We start from the raw sequence: 18606 nt of genomic DNA, 5'->3' as shown, positions 1-18606 counted from the left end.
TTTTAGTTCTAGACGCGTTAGTTCGAATTAACTAATTCGAACTAAGTTATTTCGAACTAACTCTGTAGTGTAGACATACCCTATGACATCCAAATAAGCAGCCATGTACTGGTCATGGGGATGCAGAACATGGTCCATCAGCTGCTGGAATGTGGCAGGGGCGCCAAGCAACCCAAAGGGCATGGTTCAGAATTGGAAGAGTCCAAAAGGGATTGAGAAAGCCATCTTCTTCTTGGACTCGGATGTGAGGGGATGTCATGACCATGAGGGATGGGCAGCAGGCTGGGGACTAAGGGGTTAACTTTACCTAACCAGGTATCTGCTCAGCTAATAGAAATGCAGATAGGGAGTTCAAACTGGGACAAAGACATTTTGGGTTTTTTTCTTCCTTTGTCCCTGAGCAGTTTCTCTCCAGCTACTGAGTGGGACAGACAAAATGTCCAAAGAAAGACTCTTCACTATCTGTAAGTAGGGTAAAGTTTAGATAAATCCATTAGGTTTTATTATTTTATGGTTTGGGAATGGGAATCTGATGTCTGTGCATTTAAAAATGGGTTTTCCTCTACTTTGTAACTAAGTTTTGACCCATGGTGGAATCCCCTCATGAGTATATTAATTGGTGACTTTTCCATCTAGTCATTACCCTGGCAATAGGAATATTGTGGTGATAATAAAAGTTTTTCCCCTTTCTTTTTATTAACCTGTATTGGTTAATTTTTGTGTCCTGGTTTTACTTTTGAGGCTGAGATTTCCCAAGTGGTCTCTCCCTGGTTTCTTTATTATTACTTAGGTGGTGGCAGCAGATTTCTTATCCCCAAAATCTAGGATTTTAAGATTTTTGGGGGGAAGCTTTATACCAAAGCCTGGAAAGATAAGGTTTTGGGGTACTTTTGCAGGCTGCCACTTTTGCATTTATCGTGCCAGAGTGGGGAAGAAGCCTTGACAGGGGGATTTGCCAGTAGCCTTTTGTTAAGTCCATCGTGGTAATGTACTCTGTCTCCCCAAGCCCATCCAGCAGCTCATCCAGCCAAGGCATGGGGTATGCATCAAATTTGGACATGGCATTTACCTTCCGGACATCAATGCAAACCGGGTGCTCCCATCAGGTTTAGGGACTAAGACTATTGGGCTCTTCCAATCACTGAAGGACTCCTCAATTATCCCCAATGCCAGCATCGACTGAAGTTCTTATTTCACCACATCCTTCAATGGTACCGGATCCTAACCCCAGGTTCCATCTGGATGTGATGGATGGCCAGGTGAGTTCAACCTGGTTTCACCGAGAAGTCAGAGGAGAATTGGGTGACTAACTGCTGGGGCTGAAGCTTCTGTTCAGGGGTGAGTTTAGACCCAATCTAGACTTCTGGTTTTGCTGTATCCTCCGCCTAGGGCCCCAGTTCCAGGTCTGGTGGGTAAGGTGTTATTAGTAACCCTTCCTGGGCTTTCCAGGGTTTTAAGAGATTCATATGGTAAATCTGTTTCACTTTGCACTTGTCAGGCTGGTGCACCTCATAGTTTACTGGGCCCACTTGCCGGAACACCTCATAAGGCCTCTGCCAGCAGGCAAGGAGTTTGGAATCTGCACTGGGCAGCAGCAGTAGTACCAAATCCCCTGGTTGGAACTCACAGAGTTTTACACGTTTGTTATAAGTTGCCTCGTGAGCCCTTTGGACCTGGAGGAGGTTCTCCTGAGAAAATGTACCTAGCGCTTCAAGCCTCTCTCAGAGGTTAAGCACATGTTGTATTATGTTATTACCTTGGGAGGGTTATTCCTCCCACATATCCTGAACTAAGTCCAAAATCCCACGTGGCTGCCTTCCATATAAGAGTTTAAAAGGTGAAAACCCTGTGGAGGCCTGGGAGACCTCCCGGACTGTGAACATGAGGGCCGGGAGGAGCTGGTACCAGTGGTGCACATCCATTAGAACAAATTTGCGGAGTATAGCCTTCAGGGTCTGGTTGAAAAGCTCTACTAGTCCGTCCATTTGGGGGTGGTCAACGGATGTCCGGAGTGTCTTGATTTTTAATCATCAGCAGAGTTGCTGCACTGTCTGGAACATAAAGTTTGTTCCCTGATCTGTTAGGATTTCCTGAGGGACTCCGACCCAAGCAAAGATGTTCATCAGCTCAGTCACCACTCTCTTGGCACTCATGAATCATAAAGGCACAGTTTCGGGGTACCGGGTTGCATAGTCAACTGCGACAAGGATGAACTAGTATCCAGCAGCACTCTTCTCCAGCGGGCCAACTCGGTCCACCCCAATCTGCTTGAAGGGTACAATTACTCTTCCACTCGTGGGAGGGTAATTAGTGGGGCTTTCTCCACTGGCCGGGGTGCCGTGAGCTGACACTCTGGGCAGGAGGCAAAAAAGTCTGCCAGCTCCCAGTGGATCCCGGGCCAAAAGAAGCAAGCCATGATCCGAGCCAGAGTCTTTTCCCTCCCCAGGTGTTCCGCCATGGGGATGGCATGGGCAAGCCTCATGACCTCCTTCTGATAAAGCCAAGGTACCAGGAGTTGGTGGTGCACTTCTTCCGTTTGAGGGTCCTTCTCTACTCAGTATAGGCAGTCTCCCCGAATTTCAAAAAGGGGGAACCGTCCCACTTGATGGGGCCCCGGGGTCTCCCCATGTACTACAGCCACCTGGTCATATGCTCTGCTCAGGGTCCTGTCAACTCTTTGCTCTCCCACAAAGTCCAAGGGGCACATTAGGACTGCCAATTCGGGTAATGAGGCTGGCTCCCTTTCAGGCTGGTTGGTGCCTGGGTCCTCTTGGGTTTGTGCTGGGCCCTGGGAGGTCCCCTCTCCCAGATCCGCCACTTCCCCCACTCCAGCAAGAGTTGTGGTTTCAACTTGACTGGCTCTCAAAGACTAGGGTTGCCGTTCCATAGCAGAAGGTTTAATGACTTCTGACAGCAGTTCCCCAAAATATCCCTAGTCTCTGCCCAGTATCACTAGGTAGGTGAGGGTTGGGGCCAGGCCAACCATTAAAGGCTCTTCACACCTTCCTACTTGTAAGGTCACCTGGGAGCGGGGGTAGGTTTTCAAGTCAGAAATTAGTTAAACAGAAATTAAAAGGCACAGTGACTAGAGCCAAATCCCTGAAAGCTGCATGGAAACTTTTTAAAGACACCATAATAGAGGCCCAACTTAAATGTATACCCCAAATTAAAAAACATAGCAAGAGACCTAAAAAAGAGTCACCGTGGCTTAACCACCATGTAAAAGAAGCAGTGAGGGACAAAAAGGTATCTTTTAAGAAGTGGAAGTCCAATCCTAGTGAGATAAATAGAAAGGAACATAAACACTGTCAAATCAAGTGTAAACATGTAATAAGAAAAGCAAAAAAAGATTTTGAGGAACAGCTAGCCAAAAACTCAAAAAGAAATAGTTTGGGCCACTTTCAGCTGTTGGTGTCGGGGTGCCCTTGGTTGCTCTGGGGCCCAAAGAGGGTGTCGTCCCTGGGGACTTGGCCACGAGATAGTTCTCCATCAACTGGATGGCTGTGGTTATGCTATCAAGGTGGTTCTGCATCATCCATTCCCTCCCACCAGAAGGTAGAATCTGGGTGAACTGTTCAAGCAGGATCTGCTAGGCAACCTGCACTCCTGTCTTTGTCTCTGGCTTCAGCCACCTTCAGCAGGCATCCCACAGCTTCTGGGAGATGAGGTGGGGTCGGGCTCCTGGAGAATACTGCTCCCCCCGGAAATGTTGTCTAAACGTTTCCTCCGAAATGTCCAGGGCATCCAGAATCGCTGCTTTGACCTGGGTGTAGTCCTGAGCGGCGACAGGGTTCAGGGCACGGTAAGCAGTCTGGGCGACCTCCATCAGATATGGGGCCAGGATTGCCGCCCGCTGCACTCAGGCCCGTTGGGCTACCACAGCCACCCACTTGAATGTTTCCAGGAATTCCTCAGGATCATCAGCTGGTCCCATCTTAGCAGGGCTGACCCGTCCATATAGGTGAACTAGGCGGTCGCCTAGGGCGCCAAGTTAAATGAGGCGTCAAATGGTGGCACAATATCATTGGAGGTAGGGGCACCGATTGCATGGTTCGCCTAGGGCGCCAGTTGCTGGTAGCAAGTCTAGGGCCACCCCTGCATCTTAGCAAGCTTGATAGGTGCCAGTGCAGGTGTCGGCAGCTCAGCCAGGGTCCTGGGTTGTAGCAGGGAAATCACATGCTGCATCAGCTGTTGTTGTTGGGCTGCTAATTCTCCGATTAGCTGTTGCTGCTGCTGGACCATCTTCTGGAACAGCTGCTGTTGATGGCAGAACCAGCACCTGCCTCCTCGCTGGTCAGCACCTAACTGAGCTAGGCTCCCTACTTTCATTCTCCCTCTAGACCTGGCATTGGCTGCAGGTGAAACGGGGTGGAGCTAATTGGGCAAAAAGGCCTTGTTTAGCCCCTGCACTGCCAGGCCCTCCTCTCACTCCCTCACAAGACATTATTATTGTTGATCATTTGCTTAGCATAAACACAACAAACAGGAAACACAGGTTCAGGAGTTAAATTAAGACACTCTTTGAGCCAATCAATATCATATTATGATGCTGTGAGGCAGCCTATCAGCATGTCACAATGTTCACATTTATACTGAAGGAGAAACAGTTAGAGGAGAACTTACATAAAGAGAGAGGTCCTAGATGTTTACAGGGGAAGATCCTTCAGACCCCTGTGGTAATTGTTGGTACATCATAAATAGGAGTCTGTTCTGTATTTAAGGGGCAGTATGAAGGAAGGTATGATGAAAAAGGGAAAAGCTTATAATGCAGTCAGTGAGAAAGAGGTGTGGAGCAAAAGGACAAGAGGAAGAGTAAAAGAAACCAGATCAGAAATATAAGCAGGTGCGGAGTTGTGGAGTGCCTTGAAAATCAGAACCAGAAGCTAGAACTTGGTAAGGAAGGCAGAGGGAAGACGGTGAAAAGATTAAATAAGATAGGACAGGAAAAAAAATTGGTCAGGTTACCCAGAAAACGTGACATCATTTGTGATATTAGTAGGGTGGAAACTTACAATAGACTGTAAAAAGACTATTTACTTATTTCTTCATTTTCTTAAATAACTTACCTAACCATAGCTTTTGCTAAGCACTAGCTAATTCTTTTTCCTCTACTTTCTATAAAAGCCTTTCTAGATATGCTAGAATACCAATTGTGAACTAGAATTTAGACCTAATTATTACATCTACATTAAGTTGTTTAGGGTGAAATGCATTTCTGGTTTAACTATATCACACTCAATTGAGTTACACCAGAGATAAATTTGGCATTTTAAAAAAATGTAGATATTTTTCAAACTACCAAAGAAACAAACATTAATAGGATATTTTAATTTGTATCAAAGTTTCTGTTCATAAGCTATATCTACATCAACTGTATTCCCACAAAATACAATCTAATTACAAAAAATTAAAAACTGAAGACTCTTACTATTAGAAGCCATTATCCCAAATACCATGGTGGCATTTCTGCGCACAAGTGGGTCTTCATGTGAGATTAGTTTAAATAAAGGTTCCACAGCTCCAAGACCTAGGAGTGTCACTTTGTTTTCGTCACCTAAATAGTAATTAGGTTTAAATTTCAATGTGAATTATTAAAAATTACCTGAGACCAAAATGCAATAAAAAGCCATTCATAGTAACATATTAATATAAGGTATTACATATTAATATAAGGTATCATTGATATAAATGCCTTTATTGGACTACAGAATATATTTCAAATAGTATCAAAGTGATCTAAAATCAAGCAGTCTAACATAATATTGTCATTAAAATTCACTGATGGAATTATACTCCTAAAACCCCTTAAACATAGTACATTATGTGGTTCACATAGGTGTGATGTCTCATCCAGGGATGGACTAAAGCATAGGTACTAAATGCCTGGGTTTAAGACCCCAGCTCTTGGAGTCACGTGATCACATCTGATTCCTCATGAAGATATAAATTGTTTCTAGACCATTTGTAGAAAAAAGTTTGAAAACATGAACCAAGCATAACTTCTTGTCTTCACACAGCCTGAAACAACAGCTCTGAAAGTTGTGCACTGCCCTATCCATCTCAATGGAGTGTTGATCTCAGGATCACTAAGCTGGAGGAATATTACCAACATCAACCTAATAAAGGAGCAGGAGAAAAGCAGAATTTGTGCCACTAGCCCAGAGGTTTCCAAAGTTTTGCTGACATGACCCCATTTTAATGAAATTTTTCCTGCTGGAACCCTAGGCAGCATGAAGGACACCATTTTGAAGAGTAAACTGACATTCTCTGCACAGTTGGCCCTCACACACCCCACACATACAAAGTCATTCTGTGCACGGTCAGGATGCATACGTGTGAGGTTCTGCTGCCTGGAACAAAATAGCATCCTCTGCACATTAAAGATTGCTGTGACTCCCATCTGTTGATGGCAATTGTATGGAGAGTATTGCTCAGTCCCTGCAGCCTCCAGTGGCAATATACCCAGTCACTCTGTGGGTATGTTACATGCATAGTCCAAACACTCAGTAAACCCATGTATGGATGGCCATGCTCAATATAGAGAATAATTTTACAATTAATCAGCTACTTTGTAAAATAACTCTACTGGTAATGTGTAAACAGATTTTTCCAAAGGCTCATTCCTATCTTGTTCAATTAGAGTGATTTTTCACAGAAATAGCAAAGCCACATCACTGAGATTAGGGCAACCCAACTTCTCTCTGCCAAATTTCAAGTCCTTGCTACAGCTCCACCAAAAACCTGTACAATCAATTTGTTAAAACAGTCAAAACAACGTATTTTTCCTTAATATAACTCTTGGAAATGCCTTCTGGAAAGTTTCACTGAAAATAAGACTTAGCCTGAGACAGACATCCCGCATGGAAAATTTCCACTCAAGTGGTTAAATAAATTCTGGCAAAATTATAAGAACTGAAAACCAAGTCTTATAATTGTTGGGAAATCTTAACAAATCCATTTTTGGAGAAGCCACAAATGGTATGAGCCCTCAGGTATTTTTGTATGGCAAAATAAAAGCACCAAAGCATCTGACATGGCAGTGGGCACCATCAGGGAGCACACTCTGGAAATGTTAGCTGCAGAAAAGGCAAAAATAGCCTGGGCAGACAAATTTTTGTACTGTACGTAGGTCCCTATTATAATGCAAATAAATAATCACATTAATTGCTTCATAAGTGAACCTGAGAATCTAAAACTTCATTTAAAAATGGTTATCAAATGTGAATAAAATGTAAACAAATGTACTGGTATTTGCCTGAATCTACAGACAGACTAAAACAATAGCTCTGAGGTACATTGTCATGGCCTTTAGTTGGCTGCACAGAATGGTAAGGGGAGTAAAAGCTCTCCTTTTCTCCACTATATAGTCCAGCTCAAATTATTACGCTTGCCACAACGGAAAATGTAGGAGCTGATTAGCCAACCATCTTCACTTAAAGAAAATAGGCAGGGAGGGAGCGGAGTACTATGTACTGGCCAGAGTAGCTGACCAAGCAGCGAGGAGACAGCTGCTCCATTAAAAGGGGTGAAATAACTTACTCTACACTGCAAACAAGTAGAAGCAGAGAAAGAATTGTGTGACTCTCACTGTTTCAGTTCATTCTCTAGTATGTTCTTGTGGCTGTGCAGCTTTATATCAGGGTTATATCTTCACTCAAAAAGTAACTCATGTTATCAACATTCAAGTTACTCATTTCAAGTTAACCTTGCTTAAGTGACTGCAGCCACACTATGATGTAATACTCAAAATGCCGTGTCTGAGCTAGTGTTCTACTCACTCACTTGTGGTGCTAAGACTACTGGGGGCACAACTTGTGGTTCTTAGCACTACAGTAAACTGAGCTGCTCCATGAATTCTTTTCCAGTGAATTGTGGAAGAACTTACTTGACTGGCGAAGTCCGTACACCCTATTGAGCTAGCCAACTCAAATTAAAAGAACCACTGCATCATTTTTGTGTGTGGATGGGACTTAAGGTAGAGGCACTCAAGCTATTACCTGAGTCAACTTTGCAGTGAATCATAGAATCTTAGGGTACGTCTACACTGCATTCCTCTTTCGAGAGAGGAATGCAAATGCAGTCAAGCGAAATTGCAAATGAAGGGCAGATTTGAATTTCCCGTGCTTCATTTGCATAATCGCATCCAGACGTTATTTCGAAATACCCTATTTAGAGATAAAAAACGCCACGTAGACACAGTTATTTAGAAAGAAACCCCTTCTTTCGAAATAACCATTAAACCTAATTTTTAAGGAGTAAGGGTTATTTCGAAAGAAGGGGTTTCTTTCAAAATAACTGCATCTACACGGCATTTTTTATCTCGAAATAGGGTATTTCGAAATAGCGGCTGGACGCAATTATGCAAATGAAGCGCAGGGAAATTGCAAATCCGTGCTTCATTTGCAATTTCGCTCAGCTGCATTTGCATTCCTCTCTCGAAAGAGGAATGCAGTGTAGACATACCCATAGAGCTGGAAGAGACCTCAGGAGGTCATCAAGTCCAGCCCCCTGCTCTAGGCAGGACCAATCCCAACTAAATCAACCCAGCCAGGGCTTTGCCAAGCCGAGACTTAAACACCTCTAGGGATGGAGACTCCAATACTTCTCTAGGTAAGCCATTCCAGTGCTTCACCATTCTCCTAGTGAAATAGTTTTTCCTAATATCCAACCTGGACCTCTCCCACCACAACTTGAGACCATTTCTCCTTGTTCTGCCATCTGTCACTACTGAGAACAGCCTCTCGCCATCCTCTTTGGAACCTCCCTTCAGGAAGTTGAAGGCTGCTATCAAATACCCCCTCACTCTTCTCCTCTGCAGACTAAACAAACCCAAATCCCTCAGTCTCTCCTCATAGATCGTGCTCTCCAGCCCCTGCTGGACCCTCTGCAATGAACTGGACCACAATACTTCAGATGTGGCCTCACCAGCACTGAATAAAGGTGAATAATCACTTCTCTGGATCTGCTGGCAATGTCCCTCCTAATGCACCAAATATGCCATTATCCCTCTTGGCTACAAGGGCACACTGTTGACTCATATCCAGCTTCTCATTCACTGTAATCCCCAGTTCCTTTTCTGCAGAACTGCTACTTAGCCAGTCGGTCTCCAGCCTGTAACAATGGTTGGGATTCTTCTCTCCCAAGTGCAGGACTCTACACTTGTCCTTGTTGAACCCCATTAGATTTCTTGTGGCCCAATCCTCTAATCTGTCCAGGTCACTCTGGACCCTATCCGTGCCGTCCAGTGTATCTACCTCTCCCCCTAGCTTAGTGTCATGTGCAAACTTGCTGAGGGTGCAATCAATCCCCTCATCCAGGTCATTAATAAAGATGTTGAACAAAACAGGTCCGAGAACAGATCCTTGGGGCACTCTGCTAGAAACCGACTACCAACCTGACATCAAGCTGTTGATCACTACCCGTTGGGCCCGACGGTCTAACCAGCTTTCTATCTATCTTACAGTCCATTTATCCAATCCATATTTCCTTAACTTACTGGCAAGAATTTTGTGGGAGACTGTATCAAAAGCTTTGCTAAAGTCAAGATATATCACATCCACTGACTTTCCCATATCCACAGAGCCAGTTACCTCATCATAGAAGCTAATCAGATTGGTCAGGCATGACTTGCCCTTTGTGAATCCATGTTGACTATTCCTGATCACTTTCCCCTCTTCCAAGTGCTTCAGGGCCGGAGAGCCTATCCAGCACTGGCCTTTTTGTTAATGCGAGCTTCTTTATCTGTTCATGTTAGCTCCTTTGTAATCAGCAATTCAGCTGAGATGTTTATTTGTGGGTTCGCCATTTTTTTTGGTTCAAAACAACAGGTGAGCCTCCATTTTGATTAGCCTTCTTCTTCCTTGCTTAGGAAAAAGGTGGAAAAACCGGGAAAAAGCAGGAAAATGTTGCTAGGTAAGTGGAGCGCACAAATAGAGGGAGCTCAGAGTGGTCTCTCTTTCTCTAGCTTGCTCACTGAAAGGATGCAGTGAGTGCTGCTTCCCTGAGTGAAAGGACTCCTCAGAAGACTGATCACTGGCTTGGAGTGACAGCTGCTGTTAAGGTGGAATAACATCTGAAGGTATTTGATCATTGGGGAGCACACTTGCAAGCACCGATCATCTTGAATAGACAGGGCTAACACACACAAGATGATGCAAAGGGGCTAGGCTGGGTTTGGAGTTGGGGCCAAACCTAAGTTCCTACCACTGCTTGATCATTCCCAATCCCTGTCATCTGGACAGAAAACTGGAAGTCAGCTTTCCCTGCAGCGGGGTAAGACAGAAGGCCTAACATTCACTTCCTCTTTCCTGTTGTGCATGTTTGATTGTTTGTGTGTGAGTCCCTCAGTTTACAGACCCAGTTATTCCATCCTTCCCTAGTCCTTTTTACCTTCCCTATCCCATAGATAATAAAGTCTTTATAACTTTGTGTGTGAACGCCTCATTTGGTACTCTGATAGACAGATGAAAAGGGTGAGAACCAAATAAGAGTTTAGGTGGATCTCTTTGGAGTCCCCTTTCTCTTACATTTTCTCTTCCACCACCACCATCCGCGCCACGTGCCCCCTGGCTACCAGCAGCCCTCTTCTCTCCCACATAGCCTCCCCAGCCACCAGGGTCCATTTTTCTCCCCCTCCCCACCAGTCTCCTCCCCACACATCCCCAGCCACAAGGAACTCTTTTCTCTCCCCCCCTTAGATCCTCCAGCCCCCCTTGGCTTCCAGGGTCCCCCTTTTCTTTCCACCCCAGCTCCCTTGAGCTGCCAGTGACCCTTTTCTCCCCCCCCCCCCCCCGCCAGCTTCTCTGACTGCTAGGGGTTATTTTCTTACACCCCAAGCCCCCCAAGACCCCTGGCAACCAGGGATCCTTTTTTCTCCCCCCTACTCCTCCAACCACCAAGGGCCCTTTTCTCTCACCCCAAGCCCTCCCAAGCCCTTCTGGCCGCATGGGGCCCTTTTTTCTCCCCCTCCCAGCTCTCTCAGTCACCAGGATCCTTTTTCTCTCCCTCCCAGCTTCACCCCTGGCTGCCACAGACCCCTTTTTTCTCCCCCTGCCCCCAGCTTCCCCGGCCACCAAGGTCCCTTTTCTCTCCTTCACCAGCCCCCCTGGTTGCCAGGGGCCCTTTTCTCTCATCTCCCAGCCCCACCCCATGGACACCAGGGTCTTATTACTCCCCACCTCAAGCACTGTGGCCAAACGCTGACAGGGGGAGGAAGGGAAGGGTTTAGGGTAGGCAGGCTACATGTGTGCTCTCAGGAAAAATGGTGGAGCCCCAGCTCTTCTGGCCACTCAGTTGGTGGTACAGCTGCCTCCCGTGGACATGCCACAAGATAATTCCCCGTTGTACTCACTGCCCTCAGTGGCTACTCTCATATCATGTCACTTTGAACAGCAGCACCTCCCTTTGCATGTTATGGAATATAGTCCTTTCTCCAGGACTCCTGGTTGTGCTGGCACATCCAAACTCTGACTTGACTTTAAGTTAGGAGAAGAGGAAGCTGCATACCAAATTTGATGGCCCTAGCTCTTACCATTTAGGAGGTGTTCTTGGACAAACAGACTCACAAACCATATATATAGTTACAGTAAGGCTTAGGACCCCCAGTCAAAAGCCAGGACCTCATTGTTTTATACACTCTAAAATTCCAGAACACAAACATGGTCTTACTCTGATTTAGGTTTGATTATATATAACTTAAACAAGAACATTTGCAAGATATGAAAAACTAGACACTTGTTTGATTCCTAAACATGTAGCAATGTTTAAGGTTGTTCTCATGAGGATCTTCTACTTTGCAAAGACTGTTCTTGAGAAAGAAATGAAAAAACAGTAAAACACAAAAAAACAATCAAGCCAACAAATCCCCAGAGGCACAAAGAGCTTGGAATAAATATTTCTCCATTTTAAATTATGTACTGGTACAGCAAATTATAATATGTAAAGCAGAATCTCTTGTTTTCCAAGATGTCACAATCTCTTCCTCAAGATAAAACAGAGCTAGACTAGCCTACATTCAGTGTAAGTTTTATTATTAAAAGATGAAAATAATTATTTCATGCAGAAAACAGGAATTATTTATAACTGTAAATATAAATGTGAGATATTTTACAACATTCCAATAGGAGCATTTACTGGCAAGTAGGTTAGTTATTGTTTGGAAATTATAAAATGTCAGACAACTAGCCTAAGAAACTAAGTAAATGTGAAGTGAGATGGATAATGAAAAGACAAACCTTTTGATGCAAATTTATATATAGATTCACATGCTTTAGCCAAAACTTCCTCTTCTGGAGAATTAAGCATAAGCACCACTGTTGCTGCCTTTTTGCTTTCAATCGATAAAGGATCAAACTACAAATACACACAAAAAGAGCATATTCTGAATCATACAAGATTTACTGTTCAATACAGCAGCCCTACATTTTTTTTTAAATCAGACTTGATCTAGTCTGAGATTTACTGGCTAGTTAGATTTGTTAAAATGGCTTTTCCAACTACTCTAAAAGATTCATGGACAACATTATATTTTCATTTTTCCTAATAACAGCTTGAGCTTCTGCTGAAGTTAAGAAAGTAAAACTCACTTTTAAGATTTAATGTCAAATAAGTTATAAATTCAGTTAAACTAATTATATAGATTACACATGCAAAATATTAAATTACTTACCCATGATAGTTTCCAAAGCAGAGATCCTAAACTCTTGTTAGATCAAAACCCACTAACCCAGCAGTTCTTAAACTTTTTGGCTCCTCTAGGGGTGTCTGGCCAGGTGGGAGAGTGCAGAAGCAGGCTGGATGTAGGGTGTCTGGCCAGGAGGGAGGGTGCAGGAGCAGACTGGGGGTAGGGTATCTGGCCAGGTTGGAAAGTGCAGGAGGGAGTTTGGGGTAGGATATCTTGCCAGAGGCAGGGAAAGGGGGGCAGGGAGTGCCTGGGGACAAAGCTGGGGGTCAGGGTGGTTCGGAGGATTCAGAGAAATGGGGGGCAGGGTACCCTTAGGAGAGGGGGCAGGGAGGCTGTGCATGGCATGGTGTGGTGAGATGGGGAGTGGATGGGAGGGTGACCCCAGGGTGTACAGCCTTGCTTGGAGTGGGGGCCTGCAGGGGTCCGATCCACGGCGTCCTCAGTGGGCGGGTGCTGAGGTGGCTTGGCCCCTCCCCCAGACCGAGTCCCTGTGGGTGCAAAGCCTTGAAGGGCCCCAAGCCCCCAACTGCATCCTGAGTGTGTGGGTTCCTCAGCCCCAGAGCCACCTTCTCCCACTGCTGCTAGATGTGACACAGCCTAACCAGTTGCTGGGGAACAGGTAAGGCGCTAGCCACTTGCACACAATGAGAGCCCGCCCTACCCAGCTGGGCCCTGTGCAGCCCAACCTGTTGCCTGCCCCACAGGAGCAACTGAGAGAAGCACCACTGTTACCATTGTGACCGTAAGCTTGGTGGAGCCTAAGGGAGGAGGACGCCCAGTGGCGGGCAGGACTTTCCCATGGAGAGGGACAGGTCGGTGCTCCTCCACCTGTAGCTCCGTGGCCCATGCAAGGGGTGTGTGAGTTGCTTTCTTCACCTCCGCACCCCCGTCCCCTGTGCCCCCTCTGAGTTGGAAGCTGAAACTGGTGTTGCAGGCTTGCATCTGCACACCGACCACAAGGCTGCAATGGCAGCAAGGGCTCCCTGCTGCTTGGAGGGGCTTAATGTTTAATGATTAACTAATTAAACAGTTAACAGGGGGTTTAAGGCTGCACTGATCCGTTTTGTACAATATGATCTCCTCAGTAAGCCATTCTGTTTAAAGGCCAGTAGCAGCTGTGCTTTGCTGTTTTTCCAAGGAATGTATTGCCAGTAATTACAAGTTTCCATAAAACTCTTTCTAAGTAAGCACATTTAATCTTAAAGTAAAAGGATTACAGAAAATACATAATGAAAACAATAATCACATTTAAAAACACTACATTTTTATTTACACTACAGCCCAAATCAACACTCTGAGATCAATCCACTGGTGTTCAGTTTGGCAGGTCTAGTTAAGACCTGCCAAATTGACCACACATCACTCTTCCATCAACCCTGCCAGTCTACCCCAGACAAGAGGAGTAAGGGAAAAATCAATTGAGATTTTCTCCTGTTGACCCCCCATGATGGTGAGTCTGTGGCAACTCGACTTAAGAGAAGTTCACATAGCTGGAGTTGGTTAGCTCGTAAGTCAACTTTCTGTTGTACAGCAGATGTAGCCTAAACATACATCCATCAGATTTCTTGGGCACTTGTAGGCCACAGTCTTTCTATCCCTTAAGTGTTAAGGCCTCCATTGGACAGAAGGTCCTGACTATTTGCTGAATCAGAAACAAGGACCAAGTCAGTTCAAACCCAGCGTTTTTATATCAAAAATCCTTTGTCTGTTGGTCTCTGGAAAAATGGTATTTTCTGGAACCAGTCTAAACCAAGCCGCCTGGGGTGGCAGGGAGAGGTGTTTTATAACCTGAGTGATTCACCTTAATCCCCCACTCCTGTTTTTGATTCCTGGAGGAGCTGTGATCATTCTCTCTTGTGGAATTGTATATAATCACTGGACCACAGTGATACATACCCTTAATACAATATGGTCCCCAAAAATATTACATGTGGTTGTAGTAACAGCCTCAGTGAATTTTGCAAATACCTGTCTGATAACATGGGTGAAACTCTGGTTCCACTAAAGTCATATGTGAAAACCTGAAATCTTCACACTTCCTTGTATATCCAGAAAGTCCTGAAGACAGTAATAACTATGTGATTTCATCATGCAGAAGAGGGAAACTTTTGCACAGATGCGGCAGTATCAGCCACTGAGCAGCCTGGGGGAAAAATTCTTTGAAGAGCACACCCTTGTAAGGAACCCATGAACTCAGGTGTTGTGTGGGGAACAGGAGTTTGCCCTGGTGCGCACTCTGCTGCACTGCTACATTGTAATAGCTTTTTAAAAATAAAATGATCCTTCTTGTATCGTCTTCTCCTAAGATCCCTTCTTAAACACCCGCTCTCCATGATCTTATGCTAGATGGAGCATTACCCTGACACATTCTCAATTCAGACAGCTGGAAGTGGTACAAGTGTTTGTTTCCATTCCTGACCTCTTACAATCAGAAAGAAACCTTCCATCAAATGCAGCTGCTCTGATCCTGGTAATAGACTCTTTCAAACTGACATAGCTTGAGAAAGGGCAAATTTTTAAAAAGCTTTTTGTTCTTTATTTAGACTGAAGTATTTCTGAAGACTTTAAAATTGAACCATGAACAAAAAAATAAGTTTTTTGCTTTAAAAAATAGTACAATTTTTGAAACTTTGAGAAAATGGTCTTCTGTCCTAGCTATATCACATTCAATGGCTGTGTCAGAGCATCTGTATTAGAAAGGCTAATATGTAGCAGACTGCTAAAATTATGAAGATTTCCTGTAAAATGTACTTTTATTTAAAATACAGTAAATTAAACCATTTAAAATATGAATAATTGCATATATATTATATATTCTGTTAGTACTAGTATATTATTAAATATTTTAATACAATATAATCGCACACCTAAAACCATTTATTATTTGTTTTGCTATACTATTCATTATTGTATTTTCATACCACTAATATATCAGTATTCCATGTTGCTAAATAATCCTGAATGCTGAGGTGACAGAAATGTATATATATAACTCATCAGCCAAGGATATCACTCAGGACCAGTTAGATCACTCAGCTCTTAGACTAAACTGCAAGGTGTGCTAGAAGAGAGTAGATGAGGACACAGGAAGCTTTTTGCCGCCTTTCTTCAGCATACATGTGCAGCAGAAGTAAGGCATAATATGTTCCTATAGTCCAATCCTACAAATTCCACCTCACATAACTAGTCTTTGCCGTGTCATTACTGTCCATTGGCTTCAATGGGCAACTCACCTGGGTAAGAGTTTGCACTGGCCCCCCTAAAACTATGAGAGGATTGCTTGGCTAATGCACTTTTCTGTGCTCATGTCCATCAAGCAGTTTGATGAGTTGGCTTGACAGTATGGCCCAGCAACCCCCATGCAGTTCATGCTGTGATCAGCAGCAGACATAGAAAGTAGTGCAATTAATTAATCATCACACCAGCTCTGTGAGGTCTGAACATAGTGAGTTCAATTCTGACCCAAATGCACAGTCCAAATGACAGGTATATGCCCTGGAGATCTCTATGGGAATATTTTCCTTAGGCTGTAGTGAGGAAGTACAGCCACTCCACAGCCTCTACAACAGCCTCAGAACTGCAACAGCGCTTGGATTTGGTTCACTCTACCTGCATGGCAAATGGCCACTGGACAGCTGAGGATCTTTTTCCTGTCCCAACCCAAAAATGCTCAGTGTTGGGACATAGGAAGTTATTTTAGAGAAGAGCTATGTGATAAATACAAGATAAAGAGCGAGACAAACCTGTTCTAGCCCCCGCCCCCCTTTCCAATTGTTTGGATCAGGGCCCTTTGATGCAGTCGAATTTTAACAGATTAATGTCCTATCCCCCATTTCTACCTCTGCATTTCAGTTTGAAAAGATCTGGGACTGTCACAGGGTGGGACTCATCCCCATGGCACCTCCTGTTGGTCACTTGGGGAATCAGCTTTCCTGACTCAGAGTGCCCCTCTGCTGGTCAGTCCCAGCCTTGTTGCAGGTCTTCAGCTGGTTCAGTCCTGTGTCCCTTACCACCCACAGTGCCTTTTCCTATTAGTACTGTCCTATGTCAGTGCCCCTGCAATCTGGGGTCTTCCCCTCCCAGAGACACCCCCCTCCCCCAATTTCCCTACATCAACCTTCCCTCAGTGACCCACTGCCAGTCGTCATCTAATCCCAATCTCAGGGCCAAACTGCAGTCTGAAAGGGCCACTCATCATTGGCAAGGGGTGCAGACCTGCTGTCTTCTTCTATCCTGGCTTTTTCCCTACAGCCCTGGTACCCTTAAGTCTTGCCTCAGGCCCTGCAGCCTGGGAGCAAGGTCAGGCCAAAGCTCCGCAGCTCTGCCTGCCTTTCCCCAGAACTGTTCTGTCTCAGGAAGCCTCTAGCTTCCCTAGCAGCCAGGTCCCTCCTGCTCTCCAGCTAGAGCAAGTGTCTCTGTTCTCCTCCCTCCAGCAACCCTTATTTATACAGCCCAATCTGGGCCCTAATTGGCAGTACCTGCCTCAGCTGTGGGCTTCATGCTTTCAGCCTTCGCTCAGGGCTGGGTTTTAACCTTTGAAGGGCCAGTATGGGGCAGACGCTGGGTTCTATACACTGTAAATGTAAATTATTGATAGATTCAAAGGCCAGAAGGGACCACTGTGATTAACTACACTGAACTCCAGTATAACACAGACCATAGAACTACCCCAGAGACCCCAGGAAGACCTGGAGCAGGAACGCATTGCCTGCCTGTGTGCCCTGTAGCAGTCTCTTGAGCTGTAGAAGCAGAGATTGGATGCCGACCTGACTCTGTGCCACACCACCTGGCAGGAGCTGTCGCATCAGGTCCTGAGCATGTGTGCAGCATATACCATAGCTGTCGACCGCCTGGTCGCCATTATTGAGCAGCCCCACAGCACCCTCTCCTTCCCAAGTCCCCCACCCACACCCACACCCACACTCTGGCTTCTGCTCCTAGTCCCTCTGTAGCCACTGAGGGCCCCGCACATGAGGCAATGGGATCACCCAAGTCAGGCACCAGTCCCAGCCCCATCCCTGAGCCCCACCTCTCACTTCCTCCCCCTCTTCCGCTTTCTTCCCTCCCCCCTCAGGTTTTTTCCCCAGTCTCTCCCCAGTTTTACTTGGGCTACAAAGTCTGAACCTCATGTGATAAGTAATTGAATCAATTGATTGTACACAGTAGTAATGCATTACAAATGCTTATTGAGTGTGACGGGCTGAAGGTGGCCCGCACGGAGGAGCACGGAGGAGGGCTGGGGGAGGCAGCAACCCCGGCCGCAACTTCCCCCGCGGCTGAGAAACTGAGCCATGGATAGCCCGGCTCCTGGCATGTGTCCACTGACGGCAGGCACCGGGATTGATGGGCAGGACGGGGCGGGGGAGCGAGCGCCGACGCAGGAGGGGCGGTGCACCGGGAGCACGTCACCTCCGGCGGGCCATTTAAAAAGGGCCCACCGGCAGCACGGAGGAGGGCGGTTTCTGAGGCCGCCTCCAGAGAGGCTTGGGGCCGGGAGCAGGGTAATGCCGCCCCCAGGGAGTCCGGTGCCCCGACGCAAGCCCCCGGAGACCGAGGACCCCCACAGACGCGGGCTATCGACGGCCCCGGAACCTGCTGCGGAGAGCAGACGCTTCCTCCGCCAGGCGACCGAATCATGGTAAGCTCCGGGGGCCCCATGGGAAGGACGACGGGATACGTGGGGGGAAGGAAGCAGCCCGGGGCAGGGCCCTTTTGGCGTCCGTGGGTAGACGTGTTTCGGGAGTGCATCCCACGTCTCTCACACAGGGAGCGAGTAGACAGACCCCTGTGCTTAGGACCCCGGGTTGGGACCCGGTGGAGAGGGTGGGCCCGGGTCCCCCTCCCCTTCCGCCACCGTAGGGAGCCTAGAGTCGCTCCAGCGCCAGTGAGAGGGAGTCTCCAGTCGAGACCGTGGGGAAGAGCCC

The 18606-nt window shown here is 46.1% G+C and overlaps 1 protein-coding gene across 9 annotated transcripts in view; it reads right to left on the bottom strand.

The window, feature by feature from the left end:
- The window catches only part of ARMC3 (armadillo repeat containing 3), a 140376-nt gene that overhangs the window by 95328 nt on the left and 26442 nt on the right, over positions 1-18606 (bottom strand). For all 9 annotated transcript variants that reach the window (XM_075922518.1, XM_075922516.1, XM_075922515.1 and 6 more), the window contains 2 exons: positions 12234-12351; positions 5429-5554 (listed from right to left, as the gene is read on the bottom strand). In XM_075922518.1, coding sequence (XP_075778633.1) covers positions 5429-5554; positions 12234-12351 — 244 coding nt within the window. The remainder of the gene's footprint in view (positions 1-5428; positions 5555-12233; positions 12352-18606) is intronic.

The sequence above is a fragment of the Pelodiscus sinensis genome, chromosome 2 (assembly GCF_049634645.1).
Source record: "Pelodiscus sinensis isolate JC-2024 chromosome 2, ASM4963464v1, whole genome shotgun sequence".
Classification (NCBI taxonomy): Eukaryota; Metazoa; Chordata; order Testudines; family Trionychidae; genus Pelodiscus; species Pelodiscus sinensis.
The sequence above is the reverse complement of the archived record's forward strand: the minus strand, read 5'-3'. Positions and strand labels throughout refer to the sequence as shown.